This window comes from Drosophila tropicalis, unplaced genomic scaffold, assembly GCF_018151085.1.
Source record: "Drosophila tropicalis isolate 14030-0801.00 unplaced genomic scaffold, ASM1815108v1 contig_443, whole genome shotgun sequence".
Lineage (NCBI taxonomy): Eukaryota > Metazoa > Arthropoda > Insecta > Diptera > Drosophilidae > Drosophila > Drosophila tropicalis.
In genome coordinates, this window is record NW_027172907.1 from 226,732 (window position 1) to 245,339 (window position 18,608).

The 18,608-nt window shown below is 37.6% G+C and overlaps 1 protein-coding gene across 1 annotated transcript in view; it reads right to left on the bottom strand.

Moving 5' to 3' along the window:
* The window catches only part of Fife (regulating synaptic membrane exocytosis protein fife), a 66,891-nt gene that overhangs the window by 12,507 nt on the left and 35,776 nt on the right, over positions 1-18,608 (bottom strand). The window contains 8 exon segments of the mRNA XM_068286139.1: positions 113-294; positions 8,940-9,004; positions 9,292-9,511; positions 9,592-9,618; positions 9,620-9,717; positions 16,272-16,513; positions 16,600-17,165; positions 17,290-17,538. Coding sequence (XP_068142240.1) covers positions 113-294; positions 8,940-9,004; positions 9,292-9,511; positions 9,592-9,618; positions 9,620-9,717; positions 16,272-16,513; positions 16,600-17,165; positions 17,290-17,538 — 1,649 coding nt within the window.

An 18,608-nucleotide genomic window follows, 5' to 3' on the forward strand; every position in this document is an offset into this window, starting at 1 on the left:
CAGCAAGTTTGAGCTAAAGAAAAGAGTAAAGTTGACAATGCAACCAATTGTAGCTGGTGAAGTTAAGGATAATATGAACTTGGATGATTTTTGTATAGATGTATTTACTTACCATTTGGGTAGAATTCGAACTTTGGCATAGGCCTCCGGTAAATTGCCATGACCGTAGGCCTCGTCGCGTAATGCCAGATCATCGGCGGCCATTAGAGAGACGACCAACTCATTTCGTTCGGCATGATACCAAACCTGGATTTGGACACGTCCGCTGACCAGTTTCTCGCGGGCAATTTGCTCCTGTGATGATTTGAAATGTTTATGGTATTAGTGCAATGTTTTGAATATGAAAAAAGTTATACACACTCATACACACACACACACACACATAGACTCAAACGCTCATTCACATACACACTGTATACTAATCTTAGTCTGGATAATTTTCATTTGGCTGCAATTTACAACATTTTTCTCTTGATTATACTTGGATATAGCCTAGATATACATATACAATATATGACATTGTTTCGCTTCACCTATGTGTAGTAGTGTTAAAACGTGTATTGTTATTGTTGTATTGCTATTGTGAAGCTATTTACAAGTCGCTTGCTTTTGCTAATGGAGGCATTTGTTGTTGTTGCTGTTGTTGTGGTTGTGGGTGTGTCTGTGTGTGTGAGTGTGTAGATAATATATAAACTGAATAACAAAATTAAATCAATCAAAATATAAATAAAACTAATTAAACGAGTGAAAATATACAAATTGAGATAGACAGAGGTGGAGAGAGAAAGAGAGAGAGAGAGAGAGAGAGTAAAAGTGAGGCGAGGAGGGTGAACATGCATTTTCGAATTGCAAATACTTGATGAATAGATTCATATATGCATATATGTACATACAAATATATATTACAAATAAACAACAACTACGGATATAGAGACATTTACATACATATGTATATAGAATGGGTATGTGTGTATGTGTATGTGGTTGGTAGTTATTATTTATATTTACATTGCCCACACACACACAGACACACACACACACACACATATGCATATACATCTTGTAAAACAAAGAGAACCACAAATGCAATCTGCTTTTTGGGCATGGCCCCCGGGTCCCTCTTTCTTCTTTTGCTCGTCCTGTGTTGTGTCTAGTGCCGCCTTAAAAACGGAAGTCATTGCTGCGCAGTTGCGCATGAAGGACCCGCAGGTTTTTTGTTGTTGGGTTATTGCTATTGTTGTTGTTGTTGTTGCTAGTGCTGTGTTTATTGTACGTGCAAGTTGAAAATAGCGCAGATTCATAACATATTCATAGCGTGTACATGCGCACAATACCAACAACAACAACAAGAGAAATAAGGACAACAGGCAACTCCCCCACAATCATCCAAACCCATCCACAATTCTCTGCTCATTCATGTTTCAGCTCTGCAACGGAAGCCGCCATATTGCAATAACGTGTTCTAAACGGAAATGGAACACACACACACACACACACACACATACTTACAGACAGACAGAGAGAAAGTGAAAGAGGGAGAGCGAGATAGACAACCATTGGGAACTGTTGCTCGGTAACTTTTTTTATGACCGAAAAAAAAAAAATGAAACGAAAATTCTTATATTATACACCACACACTCACGCACACACACTCCACACACACACACATTCCTCATCTGTGGAAATCGAATTCGTGTTGGGACTCTTTATAAGCCAAGTCCAGGTGGGAGACTGTCAGACTGAATATGGGGGGAAACGGAGTGGAAGGCAGCGCACTTACTTTTATCTACAGGTAAGCAGCACCCAGTCAGGCCTTGGCTTCCCAATGTACTTTGACTGGGATTATTGAAGTTTATCAGGCAGCCAGGAGACACAGTGAACGAGAGCCAGCGATAAGAGCCTAAGCACTTGAAAAAAACTTTTCAAACTCAAACTCAAACTCGTCCGAGAAGTAGATGAAGAAGCTGATGGATGAGTAAGAGGCGACGAGAATATGTAGATAAACATGGGCAAACAAAAAGAATAAAAAAAAAAAAAACAGAGCTTGTCAATAATAATCATAAACCTAATCATGATGACACTCATGATGATCATGATTGGGCATGATGATGATGATGATGAGAAGAGTTTCGAACAAGTGATGAGCAGGGATGAGCCCAAAAAATTGTTGTTAAAAGTTTTCTAATTTTCGACATTTCAAGCATTTTATGCCTCCCAGCTGTCAATTAAAGGGCCACCAGAAGCACCTGTTGCTGACAGTGAGACAGTCGGCAGGCATAACGGGGCCGTGGCCGGGGCCGGGGCGGAGTGGGCGTGCCAGAAAGACAAAAGTCAAAACCCACAACGAAGCCCTGAATTGAGCAAACTTGTGTAGAAGGTGTAAGACATGGGTGGGGCCTATGAGGAGGAGCCAAGGAGTAGAGAATCCTTAACATTGCCTCGCACGCCAACTTGACACCTGCCTTGACTTCAAGGTGGGTCTATTGGGGTAATGATAAAGAAAACTTTTTTCTTTTTGGCTTAAGTGATGGGGGTGGTCGGCCACCAGGTAAGGGTGACATAGAGGGAGAAAGAGCGACAGTTAACCGCAGTTTTGTAAGGAATGTTTCTTGTGGTTTCTCTGTATCTCTTAGGCCAACAAAAAAGTGGGCATTCAACTAAAGTTGCTTATAAATAATAAATGTAAAGACATGCAACACACACCCAAACACAGACGCACAAACACACATAAAATTGCTTTAAATTCATATATATATATAAACATCTATTTATATTAAAACACACATATATTTAGTAGGGTGCGCAATAATTCAATTGATTTAGCTTGCAAAAGTCATATGCATCAAATTATCAAACCAATCAATCAATCAATCAATCAACGAAAACATTGAGACAAATATGTTTACTTGGTAGGATAGGGGCATGGCTCTGGGTTTAGGAGGTGGTTGGTAATAATGCGGGATAAGAGGTGGGTTTTCAGGATTCTTGGCATACAGTCAATCAATCTGCAAAATCAATTTGATGACAGTCATCATAATATATACATATATGTACATATATATATGTATATATATATATATGTATATATATTTCCTTGTAATTTTTACATACAGGTTTGAGTTTTGGTTTCGGTTATCGGTTATAGGTATTTGGTTTCGGTTCAAGCTTGCGCTCTTCTTGCTTTAAACTATTTTTCTGATCATTTTTATTTTGCAATAAAAAAAACTTCTTTTTATCTATATAAACTTTTTTGTGGGTTTTTTTTCCATTTGTGTTTAGTTTTTCGGTTTGTTTTCTGTTTTTTTTTTTTTTTTTTTTGTTATTCAGGTCATAGCCATAACTCGTGCCAGCTGGGGTTACATTCTTGTAGTTGTTGTTGTTGTTGTTGTTTGTAGTTTGTAGTTGTACAGGAAATTAGTTTATATGGTATACACAGACACACACACCCACACACACCCACGCACACCTCGCATACACCACATACAGCATGTGTGTGTGTATGTATGTATGTGTAAGTATATATGTATATATATAAATGTGTTTAGTAGGTATTATATGCATGAAGAAATGCTAAATTTGGTTCAAATTTTCAAAGAAGATTCCACTAAATGCTATACAAAACAAATTTCATAAGGCTTAGGCTTAGGTAAGTTAAGGTTTTTTTTTGTGTTTTTTTTTTTTTTTTTTTTGTTATATAAATATCGTATATACACATATGTATATATATATAAATTATTATTATTAATTTTAAGAAGATTTCTGGCTCTGCAAATTAGGCAAAATGCAAAACAATTCAAGAAAATCTAAGCAAAACGAAATTAAAAATTTTGAAAACAAAAGACAACTAAAAAAATTCAAAAAGTAAATTGTGAAAAACTTAAAAATATAACAATTGTATTTTATTATATATATATATATTTCGTGTAGTTTTTCGCTTTGGAGAGTGTTCGAGGAAGAAGATAGAGAGCGAGAAGGAGAGAGAGAGTTGCTGCTATCCTAAAATTGAAATGAGTTTTTGTCCTAAAGGTAAACCGTTTCTGTTTCTCATTTGTTAAATATTTTATACAATTCATTATATACAAAGTTGTCTATGTGTGTGTGTGTGTGTGTGTGTTTAAGAGAAAAGTGTTTGGGTGGGAACGTATTTTTTGTTGTTGTTTTTTGAAACAAATGCAACACTAAATATATATATTTAGTTAGGTATAGGAATAGCAACGGCAGCGGCCTCGTTCATAAGTCTCAGGAATTATGCAAAACAAAGAAATCAATCAACAAAAAACAAAACGCAAAAACAAAAAACGAAACAAACAAGTAAAAAATTACAAAATAAGAAAGTAGGAGAAAGAAGAAAGTTAAACATTTTTTGCTAAAGCGTAAGCCAAACACAAAAGCTCATAAATTGACAGAGAAATGGAAATTTTCGTTTACAAGGACACAGTGAAAGCAGAAAAGAGAGAGAGAGAGGAAGGGCAAAACCAAAAAAAAAAAAGAAGGAAAACAAACAGTAAACGAATGAATGGAAAGGAACTGAAGAAAGGAAACATTACATAAGGTATATGTATATATATATATTTAAAAAAGAGAAAGCGCACTTTACAATACATTTTTTTATATTTTGTTTTTGTTTTTGTCAATTTAATAGGAGCCTGGATGGAAGGATTACAGGGTGGGCAGTGTTTGTGGGAAGGAGGTAGGTTGGGGTCCATTACAATTATAAACTTTTAGAACCTGACTATAATACACTTCTAGGATAACTAGGACTTGGGTTTAAAGGTTTTGGTTTCAATTCGTATTTGCTTGGTTGGAAGTTTTTGGTTTCTTTTTACTGTACAAGAAGGTTTAACTAATACTTTATATAGGTTATATGTTGGTATTATCGGGTATCATATTGGCATACATAAATATATATATATGTTGAATAATTTACAATCGGGATCCTTATCATACACAGTTCTTGTTTTTGATTATTTAGCTTCATTTACCATTTTGAATTGCCTGACAGACGAGCCCAGGGCTGTTGGGTGGTGATGGTTGGTTTGGTGGTGGTTCTTGGTCGGTGGATGGTGGTTCGTATGGCTCTTGTAGGTAATTATTATATGTGGGAATATCTTTCTGTATCTTCAGGGCTAAAGCTGCGAAAGGATTGATATACATAGAGCAATTCCAGGCAATATATCGTTTGTTTGAATGAATTTTCGAGTTGGTTTTCTTTGTTTTTTTTTTTCTTTTTTTGCAGTTAAATAGAGAGACTTTATTTCACTTTTTCTTTTCGGTTTGTTAGCTGGCTGGTATACGCATTATAGACTAATAACTTGGGTGTATATATATATATATAAGGTATATAATGCAGATATATCGTATATATCGTTTTTTAGCATAGACTTGTCGTAAATGTATATACATACATATACATGTATTTTTTTCTTTGTTTAAAGATATAGATCAAGATTAGTGGTTTACTTTTCGATTTTTAATGCTTAGTGCTGCCTTTGTCTTTTCTTTTTAGTTTGGCTCTAGAAATCGTTTACAGTCATCAGTTTAATTTTTCTTTTAAGAGGGAGATTTTGGATACTCTTCTTCTATATAAACATCACCATTATCATCATCAAGATTTTCATCATACATCATCATACACTATCTTTCATTCATCCATTCATTTAGCATGATTGTGTAAAGGTTTATAAATTTAGTTTACAGTTTAAAGTTCTTTCTTTTCGTTTAACTAGAAGTATATGTATATCAGTTGTGTCTGTGTGTCTCTGTGTGTGTGTGTGTGTGTGTGTGTGTGTGTATTGAGTGTTCCAGAGTGATTAGAAAACTAAATGTTTTTAAATGTTATCACCCATCTGACAGGAGTTACACAGCTAGAAAGCATTTATCAAATTTCTCAAGATCGAGTTTTCAATAATTCTCATTCCATTTAGCACTTCGTATATATATACATATATGTATATATATATATGTATAGTTAGTATATAGGTATCTCTTTTTTCTTATATTTGTAGGTGGGTTCCAAAACTTCTACATTCTTTCCTGTCGCGCTCATTCAATTTCATTCATTCTAAATATCCTTATATTTGAATTTTTTCAAAAAAAAAAAAAAAAAACAACAAAAAATTATAGGAAAAAAAAACAATATTAATACATAGTAATACAAACACAGCACTAACAATGACAAAATACACACACAGATATAAATATGCGTATATAGGGTATATGTATGTGTCTATATATATATATGTATTTATATATATAGAATAGTCCCACAACGTTCGTATATATATCATTACTAAGTATTTTTTTTGGGAGGGTGGGAGGCGGGATTCCTTTTGTTCGGCTTTTTTTTTTTTTTTTTCTCATTTGGCTTAAAAACACATTTAGTAAACATTTTAACAACAAACTACTATAATTTGATTTTTTTTTTTTGCGCTTATTGGCTTAGCAAATATTCATAAATTTAATAACATTTAAAACACACATATACATTTATATATGCCTATATATATTTATATATATATACATATATGTATAAATCATATATATATATATATTTATATATAAGTATATATAATATAATATTAAACTCTGTTTTGGTTTTTGTTTGCTAAAATTTTTTTTTGCTCTAATCAACATTTATATTTCTTAGAGAATTCCGTTTGGTTTTTTTATTTTCTGGTTTTGGCTTTCGATTTTTCTCTATATACTCATTAATAATCATGTTTTTTTGGCTGAGTTATCATGTATTTGGTCAAACTCAGTTAATATACAATATGCTATTTGTTTTTTCCTTTGATTTTTGGTTTAGTTTGTTTATTGTTTCAATTCGTAGAACCTAAGATTTATTTGTTTGGGGGTTTCCATTTGGTTCTACACAAGCGGCAACTATGTTTTGGTTTGTTGGTTTCTTAGAAGAAGAAAATTGAAGAAAGGTTAGTTTTATACCAATGCAGAGGGTAGTATCAAAGTTAAGTCTGGGCCGACATTGAAGCATCTTTAGGGAGTATAAATAAAGAAAGTCATCAAGTCATCTTGTGGACTGACTATCTAGACTACGAGTAAGCATCTGGGACTCGACTCTTACTTAATGTTTTATGTCAACGAAATTTTATCAAATTCATTTCTAGACAATGTGAAATGAAAGACGAAGAGGCCTCTACATAAAAAACATCAAATCGGTATATATACCAAAAGAAATTAACAAAATTAAAGTCTTATCTTGTATGGAAAACTTCTTTAAAGCAATTTGACTTATAAAGAGCATTATAGAAATATCTAAACCATTTTGTCATGGGGTTTACGACGAGTTTTGGATACACGAGATTATGAAGACAGCAAGGGGAGAGATAGAGAGATGTGGCTTCAAAGGATATAGAATCTTCGAACATGCTCCGAAGTTCGCAGTTCGATTGATTGGTAAACGTTATTTATTAGTTTGTTATTAAGTTGTTGTTGTTGTTTTTCGTAGACACTCTATATATCGATCGATTATCGAGTAAAATAGTATTTATTTATCCGCTTAAAATTCTATTGTTTGGTGCTTTGTTCTTACTGTGTTTTCTTTCCACTGTCTCTCTCTCCTTCCCTCTTTCTCCTACCCTTTTACTCTCTCTTATTTTTCTCAAATGAATCAATTCGATTGCTTCAAAATTCCATAACTGAGAGAGATGGAGAGAGAGAGAGAGAGAGAGAGAGAGAGAAAGAGCAAGAGAGAGTAATAGTGAAAAAAAGAAAAATGTAACTTAAAAATCTCAACTAATTCGTAATCAGACATGGAAATGACAGTTAGTTCTATATATATATACATATATACATGTTTATATAGTATGTATATATGATTGTTGTAGAGTAAGATACCTTAAACATGTATATAAATCGTATTTGTTCTATAACTATTCATATCTCTGGAGTTTTTCGTTTTTCTTCGGTTCTCGCTTGAGCATAGATGAGTTCTATGAAAACTTCTCATTACTTTTTATCTTTGTTTGGTTTTCTTATTGGTTTTTTTTTTTTTTGGTTTTTGTTGAAATGGTTTCTCGTACTAACATAGCAAGGCTTAAGTTGAATTATTCATTATATTAGTCGTATTATATATGGAATTTGTATTCTCGAATCTAGTAAATACTACCAACATCGATAAGTTAATGTACATTTTGTAATATATTGGAAACAAAAACAAGAAACGTAACGCAAAAACATATGTTAATTTCAAATTATAAAATAGCAAAACACATTTAGCCATATTTTTGGTTTTTTTTCTGTACCTTTTGTTTTTTAAATTCAGTTATGAATGTTTAAATTATTTTTGGTTTTGTTTTTCTTGATTGTTAATACGAAAAATCAAAAAGGGGAAAAAATCAATTTATTTGTTAAAGTAAAAAACACATAGAAATCAATTAAAGATATTTATAATAATAAATATTGTATATATATATATATATTTATTTTTTGTTTTAGCTACTACAAATATTTTGTATATATGTTATGTGTTTTGGATCAAAAGAAAGAGTATAATAAGGAAAATCAATTAAGGAAATCGAATTGGAAAATTGGTTGACAATAAAAACGGGTGTTAGCTATATACATACATATATATATATACACATATATATGTATCTATAAATATATATATATATATGTATATGTATAAAGATTGTATATATATATATATAGCAAATGGAAGCTGCACTTTGTGAAAGCTGGAAAATTGTGTGGAAAAACTGCAAAATGCTTAAGCTGCATTTAAAAGCTACGATTTTTGGTTGTTTCGTTTTGATTTTTTATAAATAGATTGTATATAATTTAAGTTTAGTTTTCTTTTTTTCGTTTTTAATATTTGGTTGGTTGTTGTTTTTTTTTTTTTTTTTTTTTTTTTCCAAATTTTTTTTGTTTTGAACTTTCTTACTCTCAAAATTTTGTTTATATACGAAATAGTTTTATACCGGAGTTTTTGGTAATTTCCGTCTAGTTGGCGATGCTGGTGATTTGTCTGTTGTGGTTTCGGGTTCTGATTTATTTTCGATATATATATATAGGTATATAAATTTGTTGTTGTTTTTGTTGTAATGGAAGTAACAAGAAACGAGAGAGCAACAAAATAAGAAAAAAAATTATGTAAATGTCAGAGAGTTTGTTTAGAACATATACATTTCAGTAGTATATAGAGAATATATATATATATATATAAGTATAGAGTGAGTAATAAATCGAAGGGATTATAAAGTATATGTACAAGGAGAGAAGAGTGAGGGTGACAGAGCGAAAGGTGTGAACGATCAAGAGAGTAAAGCTTACCCGCTATTAGTCCTAGGCCCACTGGACCATCACCCGAACGTCGTGGACCACTCTGACCGCCACTATTGCCTGGCGGTAGATTCTCATCAAACAGATCGCACATACGAAAATCGGTGGCATGTTCAACCAGCAGCTCCACAATATCTCCAGTGCGATCCATTATGGAGCAGACCTCTTCGAAACTGCGATCAATTAGAGACATGCCATTCCATTCGAGTATCTGGAGAGCCCCAAGCGTTCGTTTCGTTCATGGGTCATTAATCATTCGTGGGAAATCTGTGTGTAAATGCTGTTGCTTACCTTGTCACCCTGCTGCAGACCATTTTTTCTCGGCTGCCCCGCCGGGCACTGTCCAAACGATGTAGGCAAACAGACGGCCATCGGCGCCGGTTTTGCCGCCCACCACCCGCATGCCAAAGCCACGTGCTGCAAGAAACAAACAAAGCGGTGCCAATACACAATGTCAGATTTAATAAGTGAAACAAATCCAAATCGAAAATAATCAATATGACTGCTGCGAAAAATCTGAGTTCTATCTTCTCTGTATCTATCGGTTCGACACGGCGTGGCACGTAGCAAGCTCTTGTTGCTGGTACTTTTGGGGCATGTGGCAACAATTTGTGTTGATTTCATTTGCACTTTTTCTCTCTTTGTTTGGCTGTCTGTTTGCGTTTGCTTTTGCGTTTGCCGTAAGAGACACAAGAGTCTGTCTGACAAGTTTCTTAATATTTTTTGCTTAGTCAACGTATTCCACTTGTCCTTTAGATGAAACAAATTGCGACTGCTCGGTTTCTCTTAAACGAGTGAGGGAACAAAATTTGTTGTTCCGAAATTTTTTTTCCACCAATGACAAAAGGCTTCACTTCTCGCTTAAAAATGGCCAGCTTTACTTTCGTGAAAGCCTTAAAAACTTTGGCCTCGTTATATAATCAGTCGTGGGGTTTACTTTATTTTCTATCCTTTTTGGTGGTGATAAATCTGAAGGTGAAAAAGTTTTCAAGTTTTTTGGCAGATTACTTGCTAGTTTTGTCGCCCCTTTTCGTTATTCAAGAGGAATCCCAACAATTTAATTAATTAAATTGCAATTCAGATTCAGATTTTTTTTTCTACCCTACCTTCCCATGCCCTTACTTTTTTTTTTTCCTTTTTTTTTCTTTTTCGTTAGAAGAATTTCTGCAGTTCTCAGTTTCAAGTAGTTATCATTTGGCGCAGAAAACTAATTTCAACAATTTGTGCACCGAAAAACTTGCCAAAGCGGATTTCCGTTTGTCTCTATCTCTCTCTCTCGCTCTTATTCTCGCTTCTTCTCTCACTTTCTTTAGCCCGGAGGCCAGACAGTTGAACGTTTGCTGCAGACAATGGCCAAGTAGGAAAGTTAACCGGCAAAAGAGCAGGAACATAGACCAAAAAGGAGAGGGTAGGATAGAAGGCAGGACAAATGGTTGCCAGCATTGACAATGAAATTTTCGAGGTCTCCAAGGTGAAAGTGGGCGCAAAAAGTTGTCGCACAACCAGCCCCAAAAAGTATGCAATAAAATGTTGCGCATCCGCCATTGCCAGAGCCAGAGCCAGAGCGCTCTGTTGATTCAGGCGCATTGATACCCAATTAGGATAAGGCGACATTTTCTTCATTTTTGTCGTGTTTTTTCTTTCTTTTTTTTTTTTTGCCACTGTTTGTTGAGTGTGTTTTAATCAAAAGTTTCTTGGCCACCCGAAATTTCGTCTTACTTCTTCTACGTGGCTGTTGTTGTTTTTGGTTTTTTTGTTTTGCGTGGGCTTTGGCAATAAAAATGACATAAATAAAACCCAAAATCCTTTGCTGTCAGCGTTAGGCGCAGGAAGTGGGCATACAAACAAAAAAAAAAAAACAAAAAAGAAGGCCAAGAAGATGGAGAAAGAAAGAACGACGAACGAACAAACCAAGAAAAGAAAAACGGATGCCCAGATTATTCATTCATACGCTGACCGAGTGAGAGGCAAAGCAAAGATGACGCAACAGTTTTTTGTTTTTCGCGAAAGTTTCCTTTTTCTTTTTTTTTCTTTTTTTTTTTGGAGCTGAATGAAATTTTCGATTCGTTTTGGTCATAAAAATCATGAGAGGCCCCTAAACCCCATACTAACCAGTTGAGGTAAGTCCAGGCTTGGCTATTTTAGTAGCCTTTTGTCTCATTGTGTTTGTGCTTTTCTCTCTTTACGTTTTTTTCTGTGCGTATTTGCCATTGTGAAGTTCGTAGGGATTGCTGATGGTTGGGGCGGGGGCTTTAGGGTTTTTATGATACAATTTGTTTGTTGGATCTCTGAAATTTTTTTCTTTTCTTTTTTTCTCTGTGTTTTGTTTTCTTTTTATGATGGCCATCATTAGGATTTTAATAAGCCGAACTCAGCTCACGACATTGCCACATAAAGGTGTATTGTTTATGGGATCTATACGGGGCGCGGTTGGCGGATACCGAGGGGTAAATGGGGTACATGGGGTTATTCCTATTTTGAAGTAGGTACACAACAAAAGTTTCCCTTTTTATGGGCACCATGTAGAGAGGGTAAATAAATAAAGAGCTCATCTATTTGCAGGAAAACAATTTTATCCCATCAAATTTGCGGATAAAAGGATCCACATACATCCATACATACATATGTATATACATATGTATATGTAAGAATATGGGTGTTACATTTTTGTAATTGATGCATTTGGGACATGAATTAGTGTACTTTTTTTTTCGTTTTTGCTTTTTGCTTTTTAATTTGTGTCATGGCAATTGCATGTCCTGCTAGCCAAGGACTTGCTTCGCCGTTCCACATCTAAGTAATGCCATTAACTAAGCAAACTTTTAGCTTCCATACACACCAACAGAGACAGAGACATTGAAAGGGACTTAATCGATGCACACACATGGTTATCCTTCCTGCCAATCTTCCTGTGCTCTGTTTCCCTCTCGTTCCATGTGCACGTGTGTGTGTGTGTGGCAAGATGAGTAAGCGTTTTAGTGGCTTCTATCATCTGCTATAAAAATTGATTCTTAATTAAACTAGCAGAGCGAAAAAGGTAGATTCAGAAAGATATATAGAGAACAAGCCGAACTTTGTCCTGGTTATCAGCTTAAACTAATAAACAAGACAGAGCAAAAGAGATAGAAGGACAGAGATAGAAAGAGAGAGAGAGAGAGAGAGAGAGAGAGAGACTAATCTTAGCCAGATGTCCTGTATAGAAATTGCTCGTTTATGTCGCCTAATGAAAGGCAAATGGCCAGACAGCAGACGGGCAGAAAAAAATAAGCTAAATAAAAAAGAACTAAAACTATGAGCACATAAACTAACCAAATGACCTAAGCGGGGGTTGGTGGGGTGGATACTGGGAATGTATGTGGTTTGCGACTACACCTGTTGCCCCAACAAAAACTCACACAAGCGTGGATCGTCAGAGTCTGAGAGAGAGGCTAGTCTGGCCTGGTCATGGCTTTCGTGATTTGCAGTAATAAATGTGTAACTCATGAGGCTGCATAAAATTTCATTAGGCGTGTTAAGGCGCCATTTGGGGCCACACTTGCCACATCCAACGTTCACACACACACACACACACACACTGATATACTGACAAACTCACACACCCGCCGCTCACACGCATATGTATAAGCAGAATTGCCTTCAGGCGATTAACAGTTTCCTATTGGACGTAAAACACTTAAACTGTTGCATAATTCAAGGCGCAGTTGAATACAATTCAATTACATTAAACCCCCATCGACAATTCTCAAGTCGCCTCAAGTTGCCCCAAGTTGTTCTGAGTTGCTTTCGAGTTACCTAGTTGCCGAGTTGCAGTTCATGTTGATTGAAGCTTTAATTAAACGCAGTTGGCTAATTACCACGCTGGCAACACGAAATGTTAATTTAAGAACTATAGCGAAATTACAAGCCATCATCATCATCAGTCTCTGACTCGTTACTTAACTTCCCGCACCTCTCTCCCAACTCATTGTCTATCTTTCGTCTCCGTCATGCATGTCAATATTTCAAGGCAAATTGCAGCACAGCTGCCACAAGCCACCGCATCTCCTCCGTCATGTGTGCGTTCTCTTTTGCGTTTAAGCCACACGATAAGATGGAGCAAAAAGCCGAAGCTGGATGTATACCATACCTGGCTATGCGAAGCAGCAGCGGCAACCAAACCTTCTGCCTGGGAAAATGGTTTAGCACATTAAAATTCCACTTGCTTCGTTGCATATCAAATATGTCGGCTAAAGGCAGACATTGCCATAGCCATATTTATATACTATATATATGGATGTATGTGTGTATGTTTGTATGTATGTAGGTACATGGAAGAGATCTTGCTCTTGGCTGTGGTCGTGGTCGTGGTCTTGATGGTGGTTCTGGTGAGCCTGCTTAACTCTTGATATGCCCACGCACACATTGCAGCTGCCGTATATGTTGGATATTGACATTTTCTTGCTCCATCTTCCTATCCTTTTCTTTTTGTTTTTTATGATATGCAAATTGAAATTTTATATAAGCAACAACCTCGAAGAGGCTGACGCACGTTCGCCAGGTGACTGGCAGGTAAATGGTGGAAAAAATTCACTTTCTTAACTCCTTTACCCCGCGCCCACTCACCGTTCGATGCTCTGCTGTCTTGACAGCCCGCTGGCTAGTTATTTTGATTGAAATTATGAGCGGTGGTTAGGCATTCCAATAGCTACCTGTTACCTTCCAATAGCTACTAGACGAAGACGAAGGCTTGCCACTTTAAGCAAATTAAGCGCGTAGCATACTTTTCAGTAGCGAAGCAAGGCAATGAAATCCATATCGAAATAGTTAAGAGAAAAACCAAAATATATTTTTCATGCTTGATAGATTGAATTCCTGAGAAAGATTGACACGCAGTTCTGGCTCTGGTTTTATCAGGGATTTAGTTAATCTAAAACTGACAGCTTCTTTATATTTCTTGTCAAATGGCTAGCTCTGGCAACGGTTGCAGAGATTTTCGAACCTCTCTTAAATTGCATTGTTATACTTTACTTACTTCTTAATAAATGCTCTTAATTTGATCTCTCAGATAGATCTCTCTATATACAAGCAAGGCAATAAAAATATTACGTAAACTGAAATTGCTCAATTGGAAGAAGTCTAAGAAAAATGTACATCTCTTGCAACTAGAATTTATATTTTGTAATTGTTTCTAAACAGATTATTTTTATTGAATTTCAATTTCGTATATTTTCTATGCATCAACCAAGAGATGTGCTAAAATTTGTTAAAGTTTGCTAATTCAATTTGAAGACTTAAGAAATCAAAATGAATTTATCGAAAAAAAAGAGTGCAACTAACTGGCAAATTAATTTTTAGTTTACGCAGTTCGATTTGCACAAACTTTTCACTTTTCACTTTCGAAGCTCAATTCTCAACTTGTGTCTTCTTGCTTGCCACACTCTCTTTCGGCCTTCCTACTCGACACATTGTGGCACTCCACTTTGAACAAGTTTTCACATTTACAAACAGCTCGCCCGATTGCAGTTTTGCAAGACTTTTCAAACAAAATTTTTTTTTTTTTTTTGTTTTGCCCTTTGCCATTGCCATTTTATGTTGTCCACAAAAAAAAAAAAAAAAAGAAGGGAAAGGAAAATAGAATCAAAGATGACTTGGGAACACACAGAAGCTGCTATACCCTAAACTTGTATATGAACAGGATGTCTGATCCATGATATGGAAATATCGATTTTAGTAAGGGTATAGAAGGTGTATGGCTGGGTGAGTTTAATGGGTGGATTGGGTATGCGTCTAAGTGTTGGATGCCTATTTCCTATTTCCAATTCCCAACTAGCCAAGTTTGCACAGTGCAAATGGAAACCAGCCTCGTCCTTGGAGTACCAGCAGGCAGTCAGCATGTTGGTCATTTTTTATTGCATTTGCTTGTGGAGGGATCGGATGATGGAAGGGACGCTGGCAGCTCATGCATGCATATGGCACACACACACACTTTCGCATACACACACACACACACACACACACATGCAAGCATTATTATTTATGTCCAGCAAGGCATAAACTTTCCATTGGCTGAATTTTAAGAATTTTCCCTCTCGTTTTGCAATTCGTTTCACTTTTTTTGCATCATTTCTCATTTTTTTTTTGTTTTTTGTGTAGCTTTTTTTTTCTTCTTCTTCAAATATCTAATGCCACCGTGTATTGATTTTTTATGCTTAGTCCATTTGCTGATAATTAAAAATTCATTTGCTTGCTCGAACCCCTTGAGGTATGCAACAAAAAATGCATATAATTAAAATACAAGCACACAAAGAGGAAACGAAAAAGGATGAGGTATAGGAGGAGTGGAAATGGCATTGGGCCAACATGGCACACAACAATGCCGAGCAGCTAAATGTCCTTTTTAAATATTTCTGTGTGTGTATGTGTGGGTGGTGGAGGAGAGCAAGTGAGATAGACTGAATTGGGATTGGGTTGCATTGCAGCCGTAGAGCTTTACTTTCGCCTTTATGTCGATAAAATCCGCTCAGTTGCTTAATCTGCTACCAGTTTTGCTTCCGCTTTGGGTTTCATTATGGCCCCCAAAGGAGGAAGGGAGAGGAGCCAAGCGGGGAGCAGAGGGGTAGATCCCAAAACCACATTATCCTTTACGTGGCCATCTCGTCGTGCACTTTGTTTGGGGAATTAAGGAGCGCTCACAGAACTGGGTACTGGGCCACAGACAGGAAATGTTAGTGGTGTAGTTTGCCTGTCTCTCTGTCAGTCGGTTGGTTGGTCGCTTGGTCGGTCGGTGGGTTGTTCTGTCGAATTAGCATAACCAAACGTTGTAATGAGTCTTATTTACTTGGCCATTTCCGGTGTGGCGAGTAGGAGAAATGGAAAAAGGAAAGCAGCAGGAGCAGAACAAGGTCAGGATTCATTAAATGGTACACACATACACACACGCATACAGAGAGAGAAAGAGAATCGTTAAGGTAAAGCTATGTAATCTCACTTACTGCGATGCGCCTTGTCTGTGGGATCCCGACGAAGGATAATACGACGCTTTGATGCACAAATCGGCCCGGAATTGACATCATGTATTACAATTCGTATGGCCTCGCCATCCATTGAGGTCTGCCTGCGCGGTGCCTCCAAATCCTCTAGATTGGGTCCCGTAAACGAGGCCATGGGCGGTGGAATCGATGCGGGCGGTGCTGTCGGCAAAGCTCCACGATTCTGTAACATAGCAATGTCGGGTCTAGCAGAGGAAAGAGAAAGCACAAGCAAATAAAAATGGTGAATTTTAATTCATTTCATTTCATTGTACATTTGATGTCCACTTACAATTGCGAGCCTCGACGCCGCATACGTCGATCATCATCAACTGTGAGCACAGGACTTCCTTTGTCCGGTGAACCGGGAGAATCATCATTCTGCAGGTCCTCCGAGGCATGCGGCACCCGAAACGATGGTCGCCGTGAGCCTGGCAGTTGCATTGGTGGCATTATGCCCCCGCCTCCGCCCTCGCCCGGTGAGCGTTGTAACTGAGCAGCTGGCGTTGCTCCTGCCCCAGCACCAGCAACGACACCCTGCATCAAGCCAGGCGCGAAGACATCGTAAGCAGACTTACGACGCGGCATTGCTGGTATTCCCAGGCCGGAGCCATCTGCGGCCGGGCCACCGCCAGGCATGCTGCCGCCCACTGGGCCTGTTTTCATATCATCATCGTAGCTGTGCTGACGGGCCACCCGCGAGCCGCGTCGCGATTGCATGCGCGATAGAGGCGCGCCGAATGCGGGCTCCAATTCACTACCACCGCGTGGTGGACTATTGGAACGACTGGGCGCCATGCTGCGGCCACCTCCGCGCCAATCGCCATCACCGCCTGGAGTCTTATTGCCTTTTAGCTGCTGCAAATTGATAATAAGCCTTATTCCAGTCAGTCAATAATCATAAGCAAAAGATTCAAAATCCTTCATTTCTTTGTATGTTAATATATATGTTACTCTCTCTCTCTCTCTTTCTTATTCTTACCCGTTCGAGCTCCTTGAGCGATGCTGGCGATACATCTGAATGTCGTCTCAATTCTGGACTTCGAGGAGGAGCCAAGGCGGCTCCATTGCTAGGTGCCAAGGTCTGAGTGCTGCTACCCAATTTAGCATCCGAGTGACGACGTTGTAGGGCCTCCAGCACGGGCACATCTAGCATGCTGTCGGTAGAGTCCTGTGGTATGCACACCCGTGAGGCCATTTTGCGTCGGCAGACGCTGCAGCGCCACATGGTCTGAAAAAGAATAAAGCAAGAAAGAGCAAATGGAAGTCAATGCCTGGATGTTAAGTATACGCCACGTTAATTAAAAATTCTATGGCTAAGCACAAAAATCTATTTGCGGCCAACTAATATTTATTAGTGCGGGGAAACTCATTAAACTGCCCTGGGAACCAAGTGAATATAAATATTAATTACTTTTCCTGAAACAAAAACTTTTCGCAGCATAACAAAAATGAAGAAAATAAAACCGCATCCATCTATTCCTGTTGGTCATCCACACCACCGCCAGCTGAGAGGGAGCGGAATATTGAGATAGAGAGTGATAGAGAGGGGGCGAGAGGGTGGGTCAAAACGTAGGTACAGTGCCTGCAGCCCTTTTTTTTTTTGCTGGTTGAATGCATTTCCCACTTCCGCAGCACGCCTGCACAATGCTCGTTACATTTTCACCTGGCTGCTGATTCATTTCGCCCAGCGGCTTCAATCGTCATCAACTGTGTGTATACATGTGTATGTGTGTACGTGTGTGTCACATTCGCTGGCATAGCGGAAGCAGCCGCCATTTTTAATTAACTTGCAACGTGTGAGTGTCTCTATGCTCATGGCCCGTGCTGTGCCATGTGCAACAGAACCCAGCCACAGTTTCTTTCCCTTTTCTCCTACCCTCAGTCTATTGCTACAGCATCTGGATGGATGCCGCATTGAGTAACCAACATCCACAGCTGGAGCCTGGCTTTGGTTTATTGCTTTTGTTTTCCCCAGTTGCGTGCGTTGTAATTACATAGTGCGGCAAGAGGCATGGCACGGTACGTCCCGGACCGGCACGACGCGGCACGGCGGGATATAAACATGGCGACTGCTGTCAGAGCATGATCCCATCGAGAAATCGACCGCAAAGTTATTTTAAAGCCAGCTAGCCAGTTTTAAATCCATACACAAACAAACACACACAATGCAGAGCCCATTGAAGTAAACCAAATTGGATAGCTATTTCTATGCTGATTTCATCAGCAAAAGGCGTCAGCAAGTTGCAAATCGATTTGACGGAAGTGCTGCGATGAAAAGGTGCTCTAAGGGATCAATGG